Genomic DNA, 23,437 nt, shown 5'->3' with positions numbered 1-23,437 from the left:
GTACATGGCCTACTTGTGCGCAAGGTGTGAGACGAATGAGTTTATAAGGTCAATAACGGGTCTAAAGGATTTAGAACAGCAGTTGTAATAGACATTTGCTAGTAGCAGTATACTTGCGCGCTCTGCTTGCGCACAAGTAGGCCATGTATGGCCTACTTGTGTGCAAAGCGCAAGTTGGCACCTCGACAGAGTGCATTTCTAGTTATTATTATTCTTAGGGGTCAAGCCCACAGGGAGTAGGCCCCTTTTGTTCCAGCCATTCTTGCAGTTTTGGCAGTTCTGTGCTATCGTTCGTTTCACGAAATTCTGCAACATGGTAGAGAACTGTGACTCGTGAGGATCCCTCAGGAACTGAGGCTCACAATCATTGGTCAAAAGACCTTTGACCTTTAGATCTCTCGAATCTCGATGAGTAAATTGTTATGATTTGCTCTATCCACTTTTCAGCCTTTTTTTGGCCACATCACAGAAGTTGTATTTCCATACATGCGAATGGAGTCTGACTCTGGTTACAGAACTACAGTGTTGCATGACAACCCCTTCAGCCAATAAAAGAAATAAAATCATCTACAGTATATAGCTCGATCATAATGCGTATAGCTTTTTTCCTTTTGGGGCTTGACCCTGTCTGTATATAGCTGTTGCAGTTATATTTATTATTATTTTTGTTGTTATTATTATTATTATTAATAGGGAAAAGTGGTGAGGAGCAAGGAAAGAAAGAAAGAAAGAAAGAAAGAAAGAAAGAAAGAAAGAACAGTATCAGATGCAATGTGCACATGTAGGCTACAATGCTGTCCTGCTTGGCAACAGACAGACAGACTGAACATGAATTAAGCACTGTGCAAGGATACGCCAGGATGCACACAAATATGCACCAAATTGAAGAAATAAATGTACATGTGCAGTGTGCACAGACACGCACGCACGCACGCACGCACGCACGCACGCACGCACGCACGCACGCACGCACGCACGCACGCACGCACACACACACACACACACACACACACACACACACACTTCGTGAGCTTATAGATGTGCTATTTTCAGAGTCAGGCACACTCACATTCACTCACTCACACATGCACGCAAGCATGCAAACACACACACACACACACACACACAACTACACACATACACACAACTACACACACACACACACACACACACACACACACACACACACACACACACACACACACACACACACACACACAGAAGCAGCCATTTTAAGATCTCATCTTTTTAATGGAAAAAAAATGAGCCGAGGGAAGAGCAAAAAATGGGGTAAATTGAGAAAGTGGAATGAATTCACAGAGAATGAGCGACAGAGGCGATGACAGCAATGCAGTCGCAGCTCACATTTCAACGCATTCCTTCCTATAGGTAGCAGACAAAGAGGGGAGAAACTAAACAATAAGAATAATCATAGAATTCTCCAGTGTCCAAGAAGATTTCATCTTCCTCTTTGATGTAAAAAATACAGAACGAAAAAAGTATCACTTTTCATCCAGTGATTCTTACAATGTTTGACCACAACGGAAATAAGTATATAAAAAAAAAAGAATAACAACAAAACAAACAAACAAAAAAGATTTAAAAGTGCACTCGCGCCCCACACATACATTACATACATACAAGAATGTTTTTTTTGGGGGGGGGGAGGGGGGAAGGGGGACAAAACAAAGTGCAAGCAAAGATCACAGCACGGCAATTTATACAACAGAGGCCAAGTCTTGCTTTGTTCAGTGGACTGGCCAAAGTCTTGCTTTGTTCAGTGGACTGGCCAAAGTCTTGCTTTGTTCAGTGGACTGGCCAAAGTCTTGCTTTGTTCAGTGGACTGGCCAAAGTCTTGCTTTGTTCAGTGGACTGGCCAAAGTCGAAGAACCCCTGTAGTGTAACCCAACCTCCACAGAAGCCTGGAAATGCTCTAGAAGTGGGGATAAAAATTGGTCCGAATTTGTCGCTTGGGTATAGCGTCTATTCTTTGTGATCCAATCTCCCCTACATGTTATGACTCAGTATCAGTATCTAAAAAACAAAAAAAAGGGTACAGTACAGTCAATGTTCATGTACACTCTGTACCCAATCTCCCTTCAATGCCCTCACCACGGAAACCCCACCGGTACCTTAAACTGCAACCCCCCCCCCCCGCCCTCCAGACAGTACAATCAAAATTGGAACTCCACCACAATTCACCTATTAAGTGCCAGGAAAGGTTTCAAGGTAAAGGCTTTTCAATAACAATCGTCATCCTGAAAATGCACGATCATCATCTTCACCACGACTATCATCATCACCATCCTCATCACCACATCAAACCACAACTCACTTGTTCACTCATACTTCCTATTTTGGAACTATTGGGGCACCCGCTCTGATTGGCTAACAGTGGAAGGAAGGTGATTAAATACCTCTGCCGTCGTTTTTTATCCGGACCGCAATCTGGGAACCCATGGACAAAAAAAAAGGAAACACAGTGCCCTCTGCTGTTCGTTTCCTTTGAATTAGCCTCTGGGGGCAGGCCCTTAGAGTATATATGAATAGAGACGGCACCCGAGTTCTCCTTCCATCCACTTGCATTAAGTTGCTCAGAAGCGCATGAGGCGATTTCACTCCTCCTTCCGGTTAGGAACAGAGTGCATTCTGGGATTGATTGGGCCAAAGACATGAACGTGCTGCCATTGCACTGAAACCGCGTTCACGTGTCATCATGAACGTGCGCAATGATAGTCAACGGACCAGCGCGTTCATGTTCTTGGCCCAGCGCTGCAATACCAAATTCGGCCACTATGTCCATTGCGCCTCAGGGTTTCCTCCGGGTGCCGTCTCTATTCATATATACTCTAAGGGCAGGCCTCATAATGTGTATAACAGGATGTTGCCCGTTTGGCCTGCCCTCAGCCCTCCACTTCCTGTGGTGCGCCTAGCGCAGCTCGGAATCCGTTCTTGAGAGATTATCCAGACCGTAATGTGAATATGGAATTCTCTAAAAACGACAAAGTCTACTCCTTCATTGGTGTGCCAAAGTGTGACAATGTGTACACTTCTTACTGCGCCTCATTGCATTGTGGAATATTTTATTAAGATGTTCTAGCAATGATGTGCAGCATGCAAATGGTTCCTGCAAAAGAGATGTTCTCGGAATAATTTGTTAGTTTGCTTTTTTCTGTGTCCCTTCCGGTAATTATGAGTAGTAATATTATGCACACATACAAAGACGCGCACACGCAACGCACGCACACATGCATGGATGCATTTGAAAGATTAATGCATACACACTGTGCAAAATGTTTCAAAGTAGAAAAAACACCCATTATAAAAGAAACCAAAATCAGCAACTGAACAGAGATTAAAGGTTAATTCCTTGACATTGTTTAAAAAAGCAATATCGATGGTATCAAAATATGAAACCGGAAACATTTCTGGCATCAGTCATGCACCAATGGATTTACATTGAAGTGAAGGTTAGCACAGCATTTGCACCAAAATACCTTCCCAATATCAGATGGCAAACACAGTTACAAATACAATTTAGATTACATTCCCACAAGCCATCTGTCCTCGCGAGTTCCTCCTGGATTCACAATGCAGGATTAAACGTGATAATCGTTTCAAACAGAACCTAAAAAGAATTCCAGTCATTTCATACTTTGATATGTACACAGGGATACGGGATAAGAAATGGCGACTTGTCTTTCTTATTTCAACAATCTATTTACAGCTATTGTCTCCAAGCTTAAAGCTCATTGTTCATTGGACGGATGCCTTTTCTCTCCACTAATAAATACCACGACTCCGGTAAATGAGCACCTGCAGATTAAGGCAACCTGAACATGTCCATAGAAGTTGCCTACAGTGGTCCAGTTACACTGGTCAACGATAACAAAAAGAAAACAAAATAAAAGAGGATTTCGTTTTTTTTCTCAGTGCAAGCTCACAAAAACACATGCTGGCTTGGCTATCTTTATCCGGTTTTGAAAAGCATACCCTTACATTCCAGCGTTGTCTTTGAAAAAAAAACAAAATAAATAAATAAATAAAAATGTAGCAGGTTACAGGCCTTGGCCGCACGCACACACGCACGCGTACTCACACTCACACACACACACACACACACACACACACACACACACACACACACACACACACACACACACACACACACACACACACACACACACACACACACACATACACACACACACACACAGGCTGGAAAGAGGGCAGAGGTCAATGTTCTATGATCGTTCTCTTCTCTGTCCTGGTTTTCACCTGTACGTTTTCTCTGGTCTTCCTCTCACAAAGACAGCTGGCAGTATGTAGGCTACTACCAGCCGCATGGGGCACAGAGAGGGTCAGGTCACATGGTTCCAGGCGGGTGAGAGACAACGCTAGCATCCTGTCAGAGAGAGAGAACCACTGGCCTTCCTCAGAAGGGGATCATCACATCACTTCCAGCTCCTCAGTCAGTCCTGCTTCCCACCTAGCACACAGCTGGCTACAGTTGGCTCCGTTATACAGACACGCGCACATGCATGCCATGCGCACGCACGCACGCACACACACACACGCACACACACGGTTTTGCCGAACAAGGTCATATCACACACAAACACATTATTGCGAATTAAGTGTGCTTTGATTTCAACCTTAATCAAAATAAATAAATAAATAAATAAATAAATAACAAAGAAAAGAAAAGCAATATAAATAACATAACATGAAAATGAGGGGGGGAAAGAGAAAATAATAATAATAATACAAAAGAAGAAACATGTTTTAGGCCTTGGCAAGGGCCAGGCAAGAATCTGCATTATAGATACACTTGAATCCTACATTCTTAATACACAAGGACAGCGCGCACACACGCACACATGCACACGCACACACGCAACCACACGCACCCACGGTCAGTCTCGCATTGGTTTCACAGCCAACGTTTCACAGAGAGAAGGGCAAATAAAGGTCAGATAAAAGTTGTGTGACCTATAACGACGTCCTCTTTAACATTGTTTTGTCAACAAACTGAACAAAAATGGTCGATCAGAGAAATCCCTCTTTTTGACATTCAGCTTCTAAAGCCTTTTGTGTCCAATGCCACAATGCATCAGTGCCACTTAGAGATCCAGACTCCATGCAAAGCTGTCAAAGATGGCAGCCAGGAAGGGGTTCGCACCAGTTATTAGATGTAGCCGTGTATAGGTGTGTAAAAGTAGTTGCTGGTGAATAAATCTCAGTTTTCTAATGTTCGTGCAAGCTGCTAAAAGCGAGGCATATTTTATAGTTGCCATTGCTTGGAAATGTATCTTAATCCATTAAAAATGGGAAAGCATCTGTGTGATTTTAGATTAACCATATTCAACGTATGTTTTTTTCTTCTTTTTTGGTTGGTTTAGAAAATCTCAAAATTGTTTGATATACAAGCCACACTGCAAGCTTGTACATCTGCTATTTTTGATTTTTTTTTAAAAATCTTTAAAGAGGTTTATTTTTATTTTTTAACACAGATCTTCTCTTCAGGGGTCCCTGGCACAAAACATCTCCAGATAGAAATATGTATCAATTTGGGGGTCCTGGACACAAACAAGTTTGAGAACAACTAATGTTTGTAATTTTTTTGTAAAATCATAAAATCTTAATAGGTTAAAATAGAGGCTTTTTCATGATTGGTTATAGCAATACCTGCACCAGTTAAAACTGCTAGTGGAGTATGCTCTTCTACGGATACAGTAGGGATTGGTTTGTGTGGTTTCAATTTAGCAAAGTGTGAATCTCAAATTACTAAACACTTTTTGAACATTACAGTAAGTGTGATTTAACCACTTGAACCTCAGCATGCCTATTCTGGGAGGGGGGGGGGGGGGATTCTCAAATTGCGTCGTTTTGAGCTAACGGCTATTAGAGATTTGGTGTCGCACAAGTTGTAACTCAAGTCTGTTTCACAATAAGACAAGAGGGTTTAAGTGGCTAAGATAAAAAAAAGAAAAAGGCATCACAAACAGCTGGTGTAACCCCCCCCCCCCCCCCCCCCCCCCCCCCCGCTCCGTGCCGTTTGCCAGTGAGACAGAGTTGTCCGTAGTGTTCACATTGATTCAGTCTACAATGCAGTATCTGTACAATTCGCTCCCCACTGAACGTGAACGGGGCAGGATGCAGAGGAGCGGATCCAAGCATCCTGCTGGGAGAAGTGAAGGGAGGAGATGGAGAGTGATGTTTTGGTCTTGCGTTTTGTGTTTGCCGAGAGTTTGGATTGGGAGATTTCAGAGTTGGCTAGAATAAAAAAAAAAACTCTCACACTCCGTTAGAGGTATCCAGGGTCTCTCTCTCTCTCTCTCTCTCACGCCCCACGCACTCTGCTGCTCCGACAACCGGCCCCATCCATCGTTGTAATTCTCTCTCTCTCTCTCTCTCTCTCTCTCTCTCTCTCTCTCTCTCGCCACCGTCATTATTAGACTGAGACGCAGTTGAAGATCATTAGGGCTCTTCGAGGGCCCTTAAGAGGGTACCGCTCGAGTGGTATGCCTCTCTGAAGTGCCCTTGGCAGGTTAGTGTGTGTGTGTGTGTGTGTGTGTGTGTGTGTGTGTGTGTGCGTGCGTGCGTGCGTGCGTGCGTGCGTGCGTGCGTGCGTGCGTGCGTGTGTGGTGGTGGTGGTGGTGGTGGTAGCAAACTCGTTGCCAGCTGATGGATTCCTCTGCTGAGACTGAGGGGCGAAGGGGAGGGGGATGGGGGGAGGGGATTCAGGTCAAGCATAGCACAGATTAGGAGAGAGGCCTGTGGCAGAGAGCAGGGGTCAAACAGAGAGGTGAGGGAGGATAAAAAGAAAACATATGGAGCTGAAACCATGGCCACGGGCGGTCGTGTACTGGTGGTCTCTGTGTGTGTGTGTGTGTGTGTGTGTGTGTGTGTGTGTGTGTGTGTGTGTGTGTGTGTGTGTGTGTGTGTGTGTGTGTAAACGGCACAGGGTGTGATAGACATATCCGGGTTTCCAGGGAAAGGTTTCGGTGCGTGAATGGAGGACGAGTGGGGGGGGGGCGAGGCGACGAGGGGGCAACAGGACGGTAGGTTTGGGAGTCGAGGACGGTGAGACGAGTAGAGAAAACGGCTCGCAGCTCCGCTGATTAGGTCAAGGTGATGTAGGCCGACGCCTTCTCCTTCAGCTGCCTCAGACACAGATGACAGCTCCAGCTCCCTGGAACGCACACACGCACGCAGGCACACACACACATACACACAGACGAATGCACATGTTAATCCCATGTATTCGGGAAGAGAGCATGAATTAACGCGAAAGCACCACGTGCTGTGCTAACATTAGCAACATGGTGAGAGCAGACCACTATACTTTGGTGTGTGTGTGTGTGTGTGTGTGTGTGTGTGTGTGTGTGTGTGTGTGTGTGTGTGTGTGTCTGTGTGCGCGTGTTTGGTTGCTGTACATTATTACCGTATGCAGTATATTTAAATACTAGAGTAATAATACTAAAGTATAATAGGTATTTTCTTACCCTCTGGTGGCTCAGACATTGGAGGGCTCAGGCAGTACATATGGTAGCCTCTGTCACAATCATCACAAAACAATAGCTGATCCTGGAACAGAAGAAGAACATGCATATGACAGGTGACAGCACATAAACAAAACAACATGGAGCCACTTAAACCCTGCATGGTTGAGCTAGTAGTGTATTTTCGGTTTCCTGTTATTGTGGGGAAAGCTAATAACATGAGAACCACTGCTTTAATCCAAAAAGGATGATCATTGCAGTATTCTTCTCATAGTTACGGTATAGCATAGTATAGGGTGCAGACATGTACAGTATTCTTATCATATAGTCATGCACACTAAAAACATGTGGATTATTTATTCCAGAGCCATAACCATTTCCTGGGTTATAGGGACCCAATTCATGGGTTTTTAAAGTTGGTTAAGATTTCTGAGTTATTTTTCTGAGGGTAACCCCATTGTTGGGTCGGATAGGTCACACCCCATGGGAGTGGTTAGAGGAAGTCCATTTCCCAGCATACACTGGGGTGCCAATGACCGTGTGTTATTGTTCTTATTTGTGTTATTATTTGAATATTAGAATGTGTACTGGAGTTAAGTTATGGGTCATTGTGTTTAGTGTTTTGTTATGGTATTATTTGGTGATATATGTTGTTTTATGTGATTTGTTAGCAAAACCATGAATATTAATGTCTGTTTGTTTGGTCAGTCTCTCTCCCCTTTTCCCATTCATATGTATAGTATCTGTTGGAAAGTGTTTGTTGTTGATGGTTGCTCCAACAAAGAGGTTTCATGCCTCTTGCAGGCAACTACACAGTAAAACACTTGGATTAGTTCTGTAACCCAGCAAAGCCATAACCATTTCCTGGGATATAGGGACCCAATTCATGGGTTGTTAAATTTCTGGGTTATTTTTCTGAGAGTAACCTTATTGTTGGGTCAGAGAGTTGGGATTGATTGATTGATTTATTGATTGATTGATTGATTGAACCAATAATGCTTCATTCACACCAAGGAGGATAGAAGCAGCTTTTTGCTTCTAGCGCCCATGTTATGGGTCAAAATAACTTGGAAGTTGGGTTATGTTGACCCTCTGAATGGGTTATTTTTATAACCGAAATTATGGGTCAAAATAACTTAGAAGTTGGGCTATGTTGACCCTCTGAATGGGTTATTTTTATAACCCAAGTTATGGGTCAAAATGAATAACCCATTTTATTGCGTCAAAATAACCCAGGGGTTGAATCGGTCCCTTTGTAACCCAGGTGGGGGGGTTAAAAAAGTATAGTGCTCAGACATGTAGTATTCTTAGCATAGTCATGGTATAGTATAGTGTTCAGACATGTAGTATTCTTATCATAGTCATGGTATAGTATAGTGTTCAGACATGTAGTATTCTTATCATATAGTCATGGTATAGTATAGTGTTCAGACATGTAGTATTCTTATCATATAGTCATGGTATAGTATAGTGTTCAGACATGTAGTATTCTTATCATAGTCATGGTATAGTATAGTGTTCAGACATGTAGTATTCTTATCATAGTCATGGTATAGTAGTGTTCAGACATGTAGTATTCTTATCATAGTCATAGTATAGTATAGTGTTCAGACATGTAGTATTCTTATCATAGTCATGGTATAGTATAGTGTTCAGACTGTATTCTTATCATAGTCATGGTGTGGTATAGGGTGCAGACTGCAGACATGCCTGCCTGTGTGCATTGCATATGGCCTTGGCCTGTAATAGAGAGAGAGATCCTACGTCATTCTCCGAGGTGCCACACAGGCTGCAGGACTTGCACTCGATGCACTGCCAGCGGTAAGTCCTCACCGCCGCCGTCATGTTGACCGTGAACTGGAGACAGGAAGGGTGGCCTGGGTGTGACACGCACGCGCACGCACACGCACACACACACACACACACACACAGACACACACACGCACGCACGCACGCACGCACACACGCGTTTTTCACACTTTTAGACCATATCCGTGGTCATCATGGGCATAGCTAACAATGGATGCGAAAACAATGGGACATTTTCCAATTTTGTGTAGGCTATTCTTATGTCAAAAGTACATAATAATCCAATTTTAATCACTTCCTTTGAATGAAAACGTGATGCGTGAAGACTTGTCGAGGCCCGCATGAATAATAATTAATCTTGATTTCATTCACCTGTTTGATTCCCATAGCTGCAGTTCCTCCAAACACGTTTTTAATCTCATTCAAGATGACATCCAGACAGTGTATTACTCATTTTAAACTAAATCAGCATGCTAAAATATGTATATCTGAAAACATTATAGGTCAGAAATAAGCCACGTATAGCTGCATGCTTTGCTGCCCGTCTGTATCTGACTTGTAAAGTTTTGTAAACAAACAACTCCACGCATCGCAGAGCTATGTCCCATAGCCTGAAGGGATGTGACGCTCTGATTGGTTCAGAACATAGAGTATTAAAAGGATAGAGACTGAACCGGAGCGATAAAGCATAAATCTTTAGCTGTATTGATCTAATAGTTGTTGTTCTTCTTGTCTCCCCATCCGTATCATTTCTCCTACTTATTGTTGGGGTGGTTTGTCAATATTTAAAGGTTTGACTTAGTCAAACCTCTTAGTTTATTCATCTGGTGAACATTGACCTAAAACACCTTTCCTGTAGAAATGAGATTTGAGAGCTCTGTTGTTTTTTTCTGCTGAGGTCTCGGGATTCAAGTATTTTACCATGTCATGAAAACTGCATTACTGGAAATTGAAATGCTTTTGGATGGATTAAATAGCGGGGAACGCGGGTTACGCAGTAGAACTGTTAAAATCTCTGCCCACGTGCAATATTTCCTCACGGCACAACCAGCCAGCGGGCCCTGGCGCACAGGTTTGGGAATCGCTAATAATGTCTTGGTGGCCTCCCTGTCCAATCTTTATAGCTGTCAATAGTAAGTTACTCTGCAGTTTGTGAAGTTATAGCTGTAAATCACGATGCGGTGTTCAGTGGTGAAGACGGACTGCTTGTGGGCATGTGGACTTGCACAGTGACAGTCTATAGACTCTAAACTATAAATAACAGCCTTTATAAATACTTCTCAGAGAATCAATGAAACTTTTTTTACACAATCCCAACTTTCACATGTTTGTGAGTTTAACTTTCACTGCAGTGTTTGTTTATGGCCAGACCCTTTTGTGTATGTTTTGAGGGGACATACACATGTGTTAAAAACATTCATATGAATGTTTTTAACGTATGCATATTATGCAGAGAGATAAACCCTGTTATGGACAGTAGGCTACAAAAGAGATGCCAAAAAGAATGATCACATCATATGTGGTCATGTGGTCCATAGGGCAGGAGCCTAACTCCTGTTTGTGTAGCATGGGGCAGCTTGATGTTATGTACACACCCCCAGGACATGACTATGTCGCAGGGACTTGCACCCAATCCAACCCTTGCACCCAAGCAGGGAGGTCCAAATCAATGTTGTCAAATAGTTTCTGACTACCGGTATATACATATTGTAAATTAAACATCAGAACTTCTTTCTGTATCTCTTTCTGCCAAGTAATGTGGACGAATATTCTTTTTCACATCAGTGTTAGTAATTTGATGAAGGCACTAGACAGAGGTAACCGAGGAGATGACTCAAAGGTAAATAAATTGAGCATCACACTGTGATGATGTTGAGCAACCTGTGGAGCAGCCGTGTTTCATAATTATGACATAATCGAAGGCATAATTGAAGGCAATCAAAACATATGATCCTATATGTTCCACCCGAATGGTCACCGGATTCTCAATTAGCCTGAACCCTTACTGTGACAGTGACAGACTGTGACTCAAATAATTATCAGCCTGGTCATTTCCAGAAGATCAGGAAAAGGAAAACAAAAGGTATAGTAGTACATATGAATTACATAGGTTACAAAATTACAAACTAAAACTAACCCCAACATACCATGCATGTCCTCCTTCCGCTTCAGGAGTCAGCCCAGCTCCTTATCCAGACAACAGTCATGTCAAAACATGACTATTGTAACTCCTTCCTTACTGGCCTACCGGCATGTGCACTTAAGCCTCTCCAACTGATCCAAAATACCGCAGCTCGCTTGGTCTTCAACCAGCCAAAATTCTCACATGTCTCCCCCTTCTCCGCTCCCTCCATTGGCTCCCGGTCGCTGCCCGCACAGAATACAAAACTCTGATGCTGGCATTCAAGGCAACCAAAGGTATGGCTCCCCCATATCTTGCGAGTCTGATTGAACCCTACAAACCCTCCTGCGCACTCAGATCAGCCAAAGCAGGGAGGCTGCAAGTAACTTCACTAAAAACGCCGGGACAACGCTCCACACGTCCCAAACTCTTCTCCCTTCTGGCTCCAAAACTATGGAATGCACTTCCCATTGCAATCAGAACTGCAGCCTCACTTGCAATCTTCCATCGTAGTCTGAAAACCCACCTCTTCAGACCCCATCATGGCCCGTAGCACTTGCCCTACCCCCGACGACCTTACAGGCGTATGCAAAAGCTCAACTTATGTAACTTAGATAGCATTTTATGTAGACTTATACTGTAGCATTTTATGTAGACATACGTAGCACTATATATGTATAGTTTCATTAGATATTCCACTGTTACGTTCTTAACTTACGTATGATTCATGATAACTACTTGTTTATGTATGATGTATTGCCATGCTTTTTGTTCTTGCTTAATGTAAGTCGCTCTGGAATCAGAGCGTCTGCTAAATGCCTAAATTGTAAATTGTAATTGTAGCATAGTGCTATAGTGAGGCTTCACTACAGCATAGTGCTATAGAGCGTCGCAGTCCCGCCCCCTTTCATGACGACGCCAGGCCCAGGAAATTAATCCCAATGCATTTTTCCCATAGACATTTCAAAAAGTATTTATTTAAAGACCTTTTAAGCGTCGTACGAAGCCAACTCGAGTCGTGACAAATCATGACAACAAACACAATATTTTGGACCAAACAAATAATTACAAAGAAGAAAAACAACAAAAAAACTGTTGTAACCTGCCGTTTTTCTAATTCTTTGTTTGGCCCAAAACATTGTGTTTATTGTCATGATTTGTCACGACAAGAGTTGGCTTTGTCCGCGGTGTAAACGTCTTTAAATAAATTCTTTCTGAAAAGTCTATGAGAAAAATGAACAGGATTTATTTTCCGGGTCTCTCGAGGGGGCGGGACTGCAACTATAGTGAGGCTTCACTACAACATAGTGTTATAAGCTTCACTTCAGAAGTTGTGTGCTTACCCGAGCGCCCGCAGTCAGCGCAGGAGATGAGGTCTTCGGGACAGCCCGTCTTCTTGGAGCCTCCCAGACAGAAGTCACAGTAGCCGTTGGCGATCACCGATCCGTCTGCCGCTTTCTTAGCTGGAGGGAGGAAGCACAGAGACCGAAAACATCAAGGCACATGATTCCGTGTGGCTCCACCAGTTCAGTGCATAGATAACAACACAGGTGGGATGCTGTCCTTTATGTCGCATTCTGTCCAAGTGTGTAAAGTGCCAATGTTTAGCACAGGGGAAAAAAATATCTACAAAGAGGAAGAGGAAGAGAGTGAGGGAGAGAACACTGGTGGGCAATACCGCAAAGTCGCAAAAAACATCAACAAGCAGACATCACTAAAAGGTCACACAGGAAGTTGTACTGAGGCCCAGTGGCCCACACAGACTAAATGGGACACCAGTCCAAACGCTAGAGAGAGAAATACAGAGATAGAGTGATGAGAGGTGGGGTGTAAAAGTACAAAAAAATGATGATACATCATCATATTCCGGCCAATCACTTTTCTGTCCTCACTTTTTATCTTCACTTTTGAAGCCCTAAGCCACTCGCACACACAAAGCTGGGCAAAAATCTAAAGAAAAGCCAAATATAGGCAGAGAGATGTGAGACTGCACACTGTCCCAGCTGGGTACGGCTCGCCTCCATCTGCTTGTTTTGGTTAAACAAGCACCGAACAGGCCCTGCCGAAAGCCTGGGACTCGCCAAGCCTGGCTCACCCAGTGAGGGGGAGAGGGGGGGGTATTGTGAGAGGAGCAGAGATAGGGAGAGGAGAAGAGAGGGAGAGGATAAGAGAGGGAGAGGAGAAGAGTGGGGGAAGGAGAAGAGAGAGGGAGAGGAGAAGAGAGGGAGAGGAGAAGAGTGGGGGAAGGAGAAGAGAGGGAGAGGAGAAGAAAAGGAGAGGAGAAGAGAGGGAGAGAGGGAGAGGAGAAGAGAGGGAGAGGAGAAGAGAGGGAGAGGAGAAGAGAGGGAGAGGATAAGAGAGGGAGAGGAGAAGAGTGGGGGAAGGAGAAGAGAGGGAGAGGAGAAGAGAGGGAGAGGAGAAGAGAGGGAGAGGAGAAGAGAAGGAGAGGAGAAGAGAGGGAGAGAGGGAGAGGAGAAGAGAGGGAGAGGAGAAGAGAGGGAGAGGAGAAGAGAAGGAGAGAGGGAGAGGAGAAGAGAGGGAGAGGAGAAGAGAAGGAGAGGAGAAGAGAGGGAGAGGAGAAGAGAAGGAGAGGAGAAGAGAGGGAGAGGAGAAGAGAGGGAGAGGAGAAGAGAAGGAGAGAGGGAGAGGAGAAGAGAGGGAGAGGAGAAGAGAAGGAGAGAGGGAGAGGAGAAGAGAGGGAGAGGAGAAGAGAAGGAGAGGAGAAGAGAGGGAGAGGAGAAGAGAAGGAGAGAGGGAGAGGAGAAGAGAGGGAGAGGAGAAGAGAGGGAGAGGAGAAGAGAAGGAGAGGAGAAGAGAAGGAGAGAAGGAGAGGAGAAGAGAGGGAGAGGAGAAGAGAAGGAGAGAGGGAGAGGAGAAGAGAGGGAGAGGAGAAGAGAAGGAGAGGAGAAGAGAAGGAGAGAAGGAGAGGAGAAGAGAGGGAGAGGAGAAGAGAAGGAGAGGAGAAGAGAGGGAGAGGAGAAGAGAGGGAGAGGAGCAGAGATAGGGAGATGAGAAGAGAGGGAGAGGAGAAGAGAGGGAGAGGAGAAGAGAGGGAGAGGAGCAGAGAGGGAGAGGAGAAGAGAGGGAGAGAGGGAGAGGAGAAGAGAGGGAGAGGAGAAGAGAAGGAGAGGAGAAGAGAGGGAGAGGAGAAGAGAGGGAGAGGAGAAGAGTGGGAGAGGAGAAGAGAGGGAGAGGAGAAGAGAGGGAGAGAGGGAGAGGAGAAGAGAGGGAGAGAGGGAGAGAGGGAGAGGAGAAGAGAGGGAGAGAGGGAGAGAGGGAGAGGAGAAGAGAAGAGTGGGAGAGGAGAAGAGAGGGAGAGGAGAAGAGAGGGAGAGAGGGAGAGGAGAAGAGAGGGAGAGAGGGAGAGAGGGAGAGGAGAAGAGAGGGAGAGGAGAAGAGTGGGGGAAGGAGAGGGGAGGAGAAAGGAAGGAGGCGATGAGAGGAGGTAGGACGGAGACATACCTGGACTCAATATATAGCGCCGAGCGCAGAGAGACGAGCGCAGAGAGACGAGTGCTCCATGTGAAGCTATTATTGCAATAACTATTATTATGTGCTGTACTGTACAGTCTGTACTATAGGCTCTCTCCTTTGTTTTTGTTTCTCTCTCTCTCTCTTGCACTTCCTCTGTCTGTCTGTCTGTCTGTCTGTCTGTCTGTCTGTCTGTCTGTCTGTCTGTCGAGTCTGTCTCCTCTTTGTGATTGCATGATGGCTGTGATGGCATTGATGACGTGCATAGCAGGCTGTGTGTAACATGTCCTGTGTCCTCTCTGACACAATGGACAGGCTCTTCACACTGACTCACAGGCTGGACGCAACAATACGGATGCAGCACATTGTACGGAACAGGTTGCTATGCGCAAACTCACTCGCACACGCACGCACACACGCACGCACGCGCGCACGCACGCACGCACGCACGCACGCACGTACGTACGCACACACGCACACACACACACACACACACACAAAGGAAAGCACACGTGCGTACAGTGTGTGTACTGTATGTGCACGAGGCATAGCGGCTGGCAATATGAAATAATCAAATCCTTTCTAGTGATAGATTTGTGTGCGTGCGTGCGTGCGTGCGTGCGTGGCATGGCTCTCTCTCTCTCTCTCTCTCTCTCTCTTTCGTGTGGTCATTAATCCACCCATTCTTGGCTGGAGCTTTATCAGTGGGGGAGGGATAGACAGAGGGGGGAGTGGGGGGGCAAGTGGAGGTGCAGAAAGAGGTGGAAGGGGGTTGGTTGGTTGGTTGGTTGGTTGGTTGGTTGGTTGGTTCATTGGTTGGTTGGTTGGTTGGCAGGTAGACAAAAGAGAGGTAGAGAAAAGAAGGACATAGGGATGGGAGGTATGGATGGAGGAGTCAAGGAGGCATGGGAGGAAGAACGAGCTGGGGAAGAGAGAGAGGGGTGGATTATGAAGAGCAGAGGATGAGAGAGAGAGAGAGAGAGAGAGAGAGAGAGAGAGAGAGAGAGAGAGAGAGAGAGAGAGAGAGAGAGGGAGAGTTTCTACTTCACAGTCTCAGTCTGTCTCTAATCCCCCAGGGAAATAATACAATGAAATAGAATAAAAAAAGCACTCACGACTAGAGATAGAGAGAGAGAGAGAGAGAGAGAGAGAGAGAGAGAGAGAGAGAGAGAGAGAGAGACAGAAACACCAACACACTGTCTATACAGGGGGTCTGGGACCCCTAGGGGTCCTCATAGTTACCATAGGGGGTCCTCCAAATCTCTGTGTGACAGTTATTATTATTATTTTTTTAAACATTAACAGCATCTCTATTCTGAGGAACATTAGCCGAAAATAGTAGATCTCACTGTGAGGTGTTGTAGATCTGCTATATTCGCCTATTGAAGGTTTAAGTGGTTAAATGTCTGAAATGAACAAAAAAACTGTATGAGATCAGAATGTATCCTAATTTCTACATGAACACATTCCATCCAGGACGTCTGGAAACGTCATAGGGAATCCAATCGATGGATGCTATGGACGTGTGTACACGCCTCAATGATATCAGGCGAGAGAATAATATTCTGAATGTTTTCCTTTTTTTATTTTTGAGTGAGCCTCTATAAGGCCACCGTACGCTTCGCTCTTCATTCATATTAGCGTCCCGTTCACTTAGCTGTTAGTGCGGCAGAAAGAATGCCTCGTCTCTCCTAATCCAGGGCGCTCTCCGTGGTTTTGATCTGATGGATATACTAGCGCTTAATTTCTGCTCCTCATCCGCCTCTCGTTCAAAATATGAACGCTTTTTGGATCATGTATCGTATAAATGAAAACGAGAGCAAGGTAAGCTAGCAAAATATTTCTCGGATTGTTTCCGGGGGGTGGGGGGGGGTTCAGAGTAAAAGCGGCCATGTCTTTCCGGCAATCCAGAGCTCCTATTTTGAAGGAATCCCGGGAAAGATTGTGTTAAAAACTTGGGCCCTTAATTATTCATTTTGTGCCACTCCCACTTTGAAACACTGATGCTGATAAATGTTTTTGCCATTCCTGCCTTCACTTTTTTTTTTACTTCTCCTTCCTTGTCCTTGTTTCCAGGTGTAAGTTTCAACCACTCGTCTATTTTGGGGATTTTCTTCAGTTCTGGTTTTCATGTTTGAAACTGCCTCAAGCCGGTTTAAAAAAAGAAAATGATGCACCAAGCTATCTGGCAATTATCTTTTTTTTTATTGGCGGGTAAAGGCAATTGGGTTGTATTGAAAATAGCTACTTGTACATTTTTCAAACGTGTATGATTGCATGGTAAATTATTCATAATCAATATCATAGTATATTAATTAATGAATAGGGCTCAAGTGGTTAAAATAATGTCCATGAAAGTTTGTTGCTCAATATATCATAATATTCTAATATGATTTCAATGGTCGTACTGGAATACAGTACATTACATTACCAAGCATCTACCATTCCCATAAGAGCAAAATTACTTGTCAACAGCACAATAGAATTACACCTTAAACTATATGTCCAAGTGAAAACCAAGGAAGACCATTTATACCACAGAATAAAAATAAGAAGGCCTGAGTTGTGATGAGGTTCTTTTTTTAATTCTGATTTCAGAACTGAGTATTCTCTTAACTGTAACATTTTATCTCTCAGTTTTTTCAAACTCTCAAACAACTCAGAATTCTGAAGATAGATGAAAACAAAACAAAAAAGAAAGTCATTTCAAGGGCATGATGTACTGTACAGAGATATCCAGGCCTTGTCAAAACTCACAATTCAGGTGCGGGGAAATGAGATGCTGCATATACAGTGCTGCAGATGTGTGAATAGAGGCATACACTAAATGGTTATGTGATACAGTGTATGCATCTGTGTAAGACAACGCCTCAGCCGTGCAGGGCTTTTCCTCGGTCTATGGATATTTACAAACAGTTTACTGTATGGCTAAGAAAAAAGCAACATGGGCCTGGAGCCAGAGCAAACATGTCTGCTGCCTTTGTTTCTGTCAAAGAAAGGTGCTTCTTTCTTCCCTGCACTGAAGAACGAGCATCATGATCCCTGGTGAGGTGTAGTAAGCACACACACACACACGCACATGCACACACACACACACACACACACACACGCACGCACGCGCGCAGAGTGAATCAGCAGGTCCTGAATCTGTATCTGATTCTGTGCAAGCTGGGCTGGCCACTGGCCTGCCTGCACAGAAAAGAAAACTCCCATCGATGACTAACCGCCTGCGGTCATGTCTAAAGACCCGCCTGCAACCACACACACGCACACACACACACACACACACACACACACACACACACACACACACACACACACACACACACACACACACACACACACACACACACACACACACACACACACACACACACACACACACACACACACACACACACACACAGCGCCGCTTGGAGAGACAGGAATGACAGGATGGAGAGGGAGGGGAGGAGGGAGAGGGAGACGCACACAGACAGACAGGTGGATAAACATGGAGACAGCTCCTCACTGCTGCCCTCCTCATCTTCTCCTCCCCGCCCTCCTCCTCATCTTCTCCTCCCCGCCCTCCTCCTGTCTCCAAATCTAACAAGCCTCCTTCTCCGCTCAGCCCCCCCACCCCCCTCTAACTTCCTGGTGTGTATGAGTCTTCTCCACTCCTCTCCTCTCCTTCCCTCCTTCGTTCCCCGTTCCCTTTCCTCTTCTCTTGTGCCCTTCCCATCCATCCCTCCGTCCCTTCCTTCTCTACCCCCCCCCCCCTCCCCCCCCTCACTCTCTCTTTCCTCTCTCCAGTATTCTGTGCCAATTACTGGGAGAATATGAGCAGAACAGCACACTTCACAGCTTTTCAAGTGTTGGAGAGAGACGTCCCCCTGGGAATTATCCAGCCAGAGATGAATCCTCAAATGCTCCTCGCCCTCTTCCTACTAAGCCCCCCCTCTCTGTCTCTGTATCTCTGTCTCTCTCTCTCTCTCTCTGTCTGTCTGTCTGTCTTTCTTTCTTTCTCTCTCTCTCTCTGTCTCTCTCTCTCGCTCAGTCTCGCTCAGTCTCTCTCTCTCTCTCTCTCTCTCTCTCTCTCTCTCTAGCTCTCTCTCTCTCTAGCTCTCTCTCTCTCTCTCTCTAGCTCTCTCTCTCTCTCTCTCTCTCTCTCTCTCTCTGTGTGTGTGTGTGCTGTTTTCTCAACACATATCGGCCTCTCTCCCCCTCCTGGTTTCGCATTCCATTTTTGTTTAGTTTATAAAAGACGGGGTGCAATGGTTTTTGGGGCATTTTATTTTGAAGTTTCACTCTGAAATGGAAAGCGGTGTATTTGTGAACCAATCAGAGCGTTGCATCCCTGCAGGCTATGGGACGTAGCTCTGTGCCGTGCATGTCCGTGCAGTTTGTTTGTTTACAAGTCACAGAGACGGGCAGGGCAGCAAAGCTCCTGGCTTATATGTCTAACCTACTGTATAATGTTTTCAGATACATATTTTAGCGTGCTGATTACGTTTACAACAGGTAATACACTTTATGGATGTCATTTTTGAATGAGATTAAAAACTGTAGTAATGTAATCAAAACCAGCTGTGTATGGAGGAACTCGTAGCGATGGGAATTAACCAGGTGAATGAAATCGAGATACAATTTTATTCATGCGGGACTCGCACATCGTTTTGTTTTATTGTATTCTATTTTTGTGTTCTGCCCTGTGAAGCACTTTGAGCTCCATTTATGTATGAAAGGTGCTATATAAATAAAGTTTTGTATTATTATTATTATTATCACGCAGCACGTTTCCGTTCAAAGTAAGTCATTAAAATTGGATTTTTATGGACTTTTGATTTAAAAATACACAAAAATTGACCACGTATTCACCTTTTTCTTACAGCCCATAGTGCATTCCGTTTGTGTGTGCATAAGTTCCTCTTTCTCTTACTGTGTTGCCAGTTTTGCAAGAGAAACAAGTGGCCAGGTCTATGAAAACAAGCACAAATGAAAATAGCTGATCTACAAGCTCACAGCGACACATTGTGAGGTTGTACATCGTAAATCGAAATATTTTGAATATTTTTAAAATATTTAAAAAAAGGCACAAAATATGTTCAGATGGATGTCTGTGGATAATTACATAGCCTATTAATCTGGGGTTCCTTGATGTGAAGAAATGTGGAAGCAAGCCCAAATAAGCAACTACTATACACTTTAGAATCAAGCCCCAAAAAACATCAACCAGCAACTACCAATAATTTATTTGCAAGTGACTTTACAGAAAAAACAAGTCAAAGGTTGCTTATAATAAGCAGACATGGCAACACGGCCTGAAGGAAGCAAAGCACACACACACACGGAGCCCCAGTAGGCTACCTTGGCAGGGAAAAACGTGGATATGCTCTAAAAGTACTACGTCTTTAAGATCATCGAGTCAGTGTGAAGTAAAAACAAAATTAAAAGCCCTTCACGCCAGTTTAATGCCAGTTCCCACAAAAGACAAAATAAAAATGGATGATAGATAAATAAACAAGCACATACTGTACGGTAACCTAGACCTATATGCCATGCCATATGTAGAAGGGTCAAGTGGTACGTTACAAAGTTAGCATGAGCAAACAACACTCTATAAGGAGGGGAGAATTGTATGGATTTCCTTTTCCCTTTTATGTGAATCGCGTGCACATGCAACGTCGGTGTCATCATTACTGATTGGTCCACGTGTGAATGGCTTTGTTTTGAAAACACAGAGATATGCAGAAACTCGGGCCTCTGCCCTGGTTTTGGCAGCATGCATTTGAGGGATCTCTCACGGATGCTAGTTATTCTACCGATTAATGTTGTCTTTTGTTTGTCTTTTTGAAGCTTGCCTGGGAAACTTCCAGTGGTTTCTTGTGCCCTGATATCTACCTGTATCTGTCTGTCTGGGTGTAATCCACGTAACTCGAGAACTCAAACTCGAAACTGCATTTCCAACTTGCATCGGGCACCGCTGTATAGGCCCCACGGGTACCGCTTTAATATCTTCAAAGCACAAATATAGTTTTACAACTGAAATCTGGTTTTCAGACGTCCACATATACTGAATGCAAATCAGGGCCTCACGAAATGCCTTAGCATGCATTTGTGAACGTGGGTCTCGTTGGATTGTTATTTATGTCGTTTCCTGGATGTTCTCTGTGAATTACCCACATTTTGGTGGATCAAACGCATAATTCAGATGATATGGAATACTATAAACAAGGGCAAAACTAAAGCAAATAACAATGTAATGAACAATATGTTCAACCATTCCCTCGATATCTTTCAATATACTGAAATACTGAAGCTTTAAGTTAGTCGTTTCTGCGAAACAAACATCTCTCCAGCTCTTTAATAAACAGAAAACATACAATTTCAGTACCCATTTATCAGCATCAATTTTGAAAATGTAGCTGGAGAGATGGGGGGACAAACATAGGCATAGCAATGATTACTATCCGAAACTGGGGCTATTTCTTTTGACAAAAAGTATAGACTACCTTTTTTGGGAATTCATTTTACAACATTTGCAGGCCCTGGGTTGATAACCTGGCCTGGTGGATGTTCTTTTTTAAGTGGTTTTTGAGTGGTGCAACCACTCCAATGAACAGCAATGTCCGTGTTAACCTATGTGACTATGTGTTAACCTATGTGTTAACCTATGTGTGTGACTATGAATAGCAGTAGGGGCAAAAGTGGTGCTGTTGTGCCAGAAACAGAGAGAGATAGATAGTGCTGCACTGTTGCCTGCTAATGAGAGACAGAGAGAGAGAGAGAGAGAGAGAGAGGGGGGGGGGGGGGGGTGGGGGTGGCAGGGGGAGAGGGGAGTTGCACCACTCAGTTCACACGGGTGTGATTTTTTTTTATCATGCTCAAGTGGTCATTTTATAGCCACCCTTTAGTGTTTTATGAAATTACGCTTCTGTCCTCCCCCCCCCCGCCCCCCTCTCTCTCTACCCCTCTCTCCCCCCTCTCTAACCCCCCCCCCCCACCACCCTCTCTCAACCTGACCTGGGTGCTGACCCACGGCCGGTCGATACTCTCCTCCTCCAGCTATAGCCGCAGCAGCAGCCTCATCAAGTTAGCACTCGCATCCTGGGGATTAACCCCAACAACACACATTAACACACGCACGCATGCACGCACGCACACACACACACACACACACACACACGCACGCACGCACGCACGCACGCACGCACGCACGCACGCACGCACGCACGCACGCACGCACGCACGCACGCACGCACGCACGCACGCACGCACGCACACACACAGCTGTTCCCATCTCTTTTCTTTCCATTTCCACCTCTACGTTTCATGAGTTATGGTCCGCTTTCTGTCTCCTCTATATTTGTGTCCGCCTTTCGCTTTGTCTCTCTCTTGTTTGATGTTCTGTGCAAAGCACAATGAATTGCCTCGTTGTTGGAATGTGCTATACAAATAAAACTGCCTTGCCTTGCCTTGCCTTGCCTTGCCTTGCCGGCCGGAGAAGAGTCTGGTTTATAGTCCTTCGTGTGATGGTGATCCTCGCCCGACATTGCTGGTCTATGAGCTCACCATGCACGTGTTGACAAAAGACACAGTGCCACACTTCTGTTCATTACAGATTCATCAATCCACAAACTAATCTAATTTAATCTAATTAATCTATTATTATGGTCACTGTCGGACAGAAACCTTGTAGCCTATCTCCATATTATAATTTTTTCCCGTAACTTAATGCCCTACATCGCCATACAGTGAGTGTCACGCAAAAACAGCGGATCTGCAAGCTCCCAACACGTCACAATGCCTTCTGGGCTTGGAGATCAGCTATTTTAGCTATATTTTTGAGACATTTCTAAGTAAAGTGAAGTGGAAGTGTGTCAGTGGGTTTTTATAAATAAAGAGCTAGAGACTAAATAATAACTACTTTAGATGCATTGCAAGGCAGGTTCTTTTTCATCCATTTCCTGAAAAGTAACGCTTCTGGATATGCAAGGTTTCCACCGACAGCGAAAATGATTTATTTTGCAGATGAGAATTGGGGCCTCATGGGGGCTCTGCTCTGGAGGGGAAGGTACTGTATGGGCTGGTTCCGGAATTTTCACTTCAGCTGCGCGGCTGCTTGCTATACGGCCACTTCCTCCCCCGTTTGGCGGTCGTTGACCTGCGGGTTAATCTCTATAAACAGACATCTGCGTGAATATAAACGGGTTACTCGTGAAACTGGCGGATGGGGGTTCCAACCAAGATTGCACATTCATAAGAGGGCAACTTTAATCTACGCATGAGCTGATGAGAGACTGATTAATTTTACACAACACACACACACGCCTATTCTGTTCTGTTCTGTTCTGTTCTGTTCTGTTCTGTTCTGTTCTGTTCTGCTCTGCTCTGCTCTGCTCTGCTCTGCTCTGTTCTGTTCTGTTCTGTTCTGTCCTGTTCTGTCCACACATTCTCACTCCCAAGATGGTCAACGGGTGATCAGCTTGGGACGGGATTTTTCCAAAGGGCAAATGTCCACGTTTGGACACCACGTGCCTCCGTTTCAGCC

At 44.6% G+C, this 23,437-nt stretch overlaps 1 protein-coding gene across 1 annotated transcript in view; it reads right to left on the bottom strand.

The window, feature by feature from the left end:
• Positions 1–7,124: 7,124 nt before the first annotated feature.
• Positions 7,125–23,437, bottom strand: part of dpf1 (double PHD fingers 1) — a gene marked incomplete at its 3' end in the record, with an annotated part of 80,873 nt that continues 64,560 nt past the window's right edge. The window contains exons 9-12 of the mRNA XM_079513514.1: positions 12,780–12,899; positions 9,270–9,382; positions 7,509–7,590; positions 7,125–7,195 (exon numbers count right to left, since the gene is read on the bottom strand). Coding sequence (XP_079369640.1) covers positions 7,125–7,195; positions 7,509–7,590; positions 9,270–9,382; positions 12,780–12,899 — 386 coding nt within the window. The remainder of the gene's footprint in view (positions 7,196–7,508; positions 7,591–9,269; positions 9,383–12,779; positions 12,900–23,437) is intronic.

Source organism: Electrona antarctica, assembly GCF_951216825.1.
Source record: "Electrona antarctica genome assembly, chromosome: 11".
Lineage (NCBI taxonomy): Eukaryota > Metazoa > Chordata > Actinopteri > Myctophiformes > Myctophidae > Electrona > Electrona antarctica.
This window is presented reverse-complemented; position numbering and strand designations above follow the sequence as displayed.